At 34.7% G+C, this 3,682-nt stretch overlaps 1 protein-coding gene across 7 annotated transcripts in view; it reads right to left on the bottom strand.

Annotated features, from left to right (window-relative positions):
• The window catches only part of LOC106880892 (enolase-phosphatase E1), a 210,473-nt gene that overhangs the window by 28,740 nt on the left and 178,051 nt on the right, over positions 1 to 3,682 (bottom strand). Inside the window, exon 9 of one of the 7 annotated variants that reach the window (XM_052971472.1) lies at positions 768 to 842. The exons of the other annotated variants lie outside the window; for them this stretch is intronic. Coding sequence (XP_052827432.1) covers positions 783 to 842 — 60 coding nt within the window. The 3' untranslated portion in view covers positions 768 to 782. Of the gene's footprint in view, positions 1 to 767; positions 843 to 3,682 lie in introns of those variants that run through there. 7 annotated transcript variants of the gene reach the window in all.

Here is a 3,682-nt window from a genome sequence, read left to right as displayed (position 1 = left end):
GTGATGGCACCTGTACTAGTAGAGCGCTAAGAGCACCGTCCGATTGTGATCATTGCTAGAGCAGCTGTCTGGCTTTCGTGCCAGTGGCACGTAAATAGCACCATTTGAGCGTAATCGTTACCAGCATCGCCTTACTGGCACGTGAGAAAACATTCGAGCGAGGTCGTTGCCAATGCCACTGGACTGGCTCCTGTGCAGGTGGCACGTAAAATACACCATTTTGAGTGTGGCCATTGCCAGTACCGCCTGACTGGCCTTCGTGCTGGTGGCACGTAAAAGCACCCACAACACTTTCGGAGTGGTTGGCGTTAGGAAGGGCATCCAGCTGTAGAAACTCTGCTAAATCAGATTGGAGCCTGGTGTAGCCATCTGGTTCACCAGTCCTCAGTCAAATCGTCCAGCCCATGCTAGCATGGAAAGCGGACGTTAAACGATGATGATATATATAAATTCAAAGTACAGTTGTTTGCTATCAAACTAGTGAGATGGCATTGAAATACAAAAGGCAAAGGCAGTTTTATACTACGGGAACTGGATTATTATTATTATTGTTTTTGTTTTTTGCATTTAATTTAAGGCCTTAATATTTCAGGTTAGTTAAAAGACAAAACATTTGCGAATATTTGTCATTGAAATGGGAAAGTGAAAAAGGGTTAAATGTGATATCTTTAAGAAATAAATTTGGGAGAAAAGAGGTCTTGAGAAAATAGGGAAATGATTAAAGCAGGAAAATCCCTGTAAAATAAAGAATTGGGATGTTTTAATAAATATGAGGGAGGCAGTTAAACAACATACAAACCCACCTTTCGTCTTTTGGTAAATGATAGTCGAAAATTTTTGCCCTAAAATACATGCAAAATTTCATACAAATAATTTTATTACGATTACTGAGTTTGGTTTAGCTGAATGTGATCTTTTGTTCTTAACTCTTAATACAAATTGCTCATTAGCTTGAACTAATTAAAAACTTATACTCTGGCTGAAAAATAAATATCTTTGAGAAAAAAATGAAATGCTTAAAAGTAAATGTTATAAGTACACACTTCCAGAACGCAGCACAATATCTGCAGCGATATGAATGCAGAACCCAAATGTAAAGAGATATGTTAACTGAGTGTAATTCCATTACATCTTTTTGTTAACAATGCTTTGCCATATAAATTAACAGAACTCAAAGTACCGTGTTTGGATCTTCTGGTGCATGTTTATATCATGATCACCTACACAGGGTGCCTGTATGTATTTCTCTCTTGAATAAGATTAATTCAAAAGAATTAAAAATTTTTAATTAAGTACAAAATTATTCTTATATTTTGTTTTATCAGAATTATATTCCCAGAATATTAATTACAAGTTTATCCCATATATATAGTTAAATATTCCTTTTGGACCTAATTCATTGTTTTAACAACTGCCAACAAGACAAAACAAAAAAAAAAATAAATAAAAGGGTCCTTATCTCAAAACCCCCTGCAGCATTATGTTCCTGTATGTGCATGGCTTAGTGGTTAGGGTGTTGGACTCCTGACTGTAAGATTGTGGTTTCGATTCCTGAACACTTCATTTCACATTGCTCTAGTCTATTCAGCTGGTAAAAATGAGTCATCCTGCAACAGACCAGCATCCTGTCCAAGAAGGAATATATATGCCAGAGAAACCAGCCCTGTGCTTCTTACAGAGTAATGTGGAGTAACCACGCTACACAAGGTTTTCTTACATTAGATTAACAGAGATGTGTAACCATACTATGTGTATGACCATGTCAGTCTCAGATATCTGAGAGCAAGCTCATAGCAGTGCACCTAAGTTTCAACTGTGTACTGTAAAGTAAGTTGTCAGTTTGAGTTTTTATTACTAAGGTCTGTTAAAAAAAAAAAAGCTAGTTAGATGAAATTAATTGTTAAATTAAGGTGTTACTACAGGATGGTTTCACTGATTCGAGATTGAGGACACTGAATAAAATATAGACAAGAGAACTTGATGTGAGTAATGGGCAAACCCCTATGTAGAGGGAACATTTGAGTGGGGTGAAAAGTAAGCAATAGGAAAAATGATAGTATTAAACATTAAGATAATCTTGTTCAATTCTGGAAGTGTGATAATCTGAAAAAAATCAAAAAATCTAGAGAATGCAAGATTGTTGACCATTAAATAAAAATAACATATTAAAATTAGCTGATGACAGGAATTACAAGAAAAAAAAACAAAGGAAAAAAAAAGAAGCAAAAATAAGATGATGTTTCATTGTACACACGTACACACACAGGCATGCGTGTTCCAAAAGGTTTGTCTCTCATCTGTTTTTTTTTAAAAGTTTCTTTTGTATATAATCAATAATTTTAAATTTTAGAATAATCTTTCATCAAATATTGTGACTGTATCAAGAATTCTTTGCAAAGAGTTTTATATGTGTGTGTGTGTGTGTGTGTATATTGGGTCATCCCATAAATAATGCAGTTTTTTCAATTGCATGAACTAAAAGTCGGAGGGGGATAGGATAATTTATCTGCACCAACTTGATATAAAAGCAGGTAGTAATTTTAGCTTGGTCTTATTCTTAGTGCAAGTTTTGAAGAGTGCAGTTCAATTTTAACAGTTATTTCTTCAAAGCCATAATGGAAGTGGCAAATGAGCATATTCAGCATATTTTACTTTATGAGTTCAATAAAGGCAACAATGCAATAGAAAGTGCGAAGAATATGAATGCAGTATATGGGGGTCGAACAATATAAAAAACAGCATTATTTATGGGATGACCCAATATATATATTATGTATAACACACACACACACACACACACATATACATGCATATATATATTTCTATATATATACTATATGTACTCATCATCATTTAACATTCATTTTCTATGCTGAAATATGTTGGACGGTTTGACAAAGTCTGGTAAGCTGCAGGGCTGTGCCAAGCCCTTGTGTCAGCTTTGGCATATACGTATCTCGGCATTAGCCACGGAGTAGCAGTGAGGTACTTGTAGAGAAAGTACAATCAGCACTAAACAAGAATAGCCAATAGAATGCCCATTTGTGCTCTACAAACTGCTTATGCTCGATTTATAAATGAAATTTTATTATCCAGTAAACTTTCTAGTTGAAAAGCCATATTTATATAAGTTTAGTAGTTTTTAAATTTAAAAACCTGAAACTTGTGGCTTAGACTCCATAAACGTTATTGAAGAGAAGCGATTCAATGATGTTTAATATATAAAACGGCTAACTCAAGGGCGATAACTCCTTAAATACATAAGAAAATGTTCAAAGCAACAAACCTCATTATATTTAGATGATAAATTCCACTTAAATGCTTTCCAGTTTTACACAACGAATGCTTACATTATCAAGTGGAATTAATTTATTGCTTGTGTAATGAATAATTTCTAATATTTAGCACAAGGTCATTAATTTTGTTGATTTGAATTAACGGGACATAACTCGATGCAACAATGTTGCCCTAACTCTGATTTCGCTTATCTGCAACTATATAACTTGAGGAAAACAACACTATTAGAATGAACAATATTTAATAAATCAATCACATACCCACCCACACCCACATACGTGGATAGCTCAGTGCAAACTGCTACTTAAGGTGAAAGAGAGAGAGAGAGAGAGAGAGAGAGAGAGAGAGAGAGAGAGAGAGAGAGAGAGAGAGAGAGAGAGAGAGA

The sequence above is a fragment of the Octopus bimaculoides genome, chromosome 11 (genome assembly GCF_001194135.2).
Source record: "Octopus bimaculoides isolate UCB-OBI-ISO-001 chromosome 11, ASM119413v2, whole genome shotgun sequence".
Lineage (NCBI taxonomy): Eukaryota > Metazoa > Mollusca > Cephalopoda > Octopoda > Octopodidae > Octopus > Octopus bimaculoides.
The sequence above is the reverse complement of the archived record's forward strand: the minus strand, read 5'-3'. Positions and strand labels throughout refer to the sequence as shown.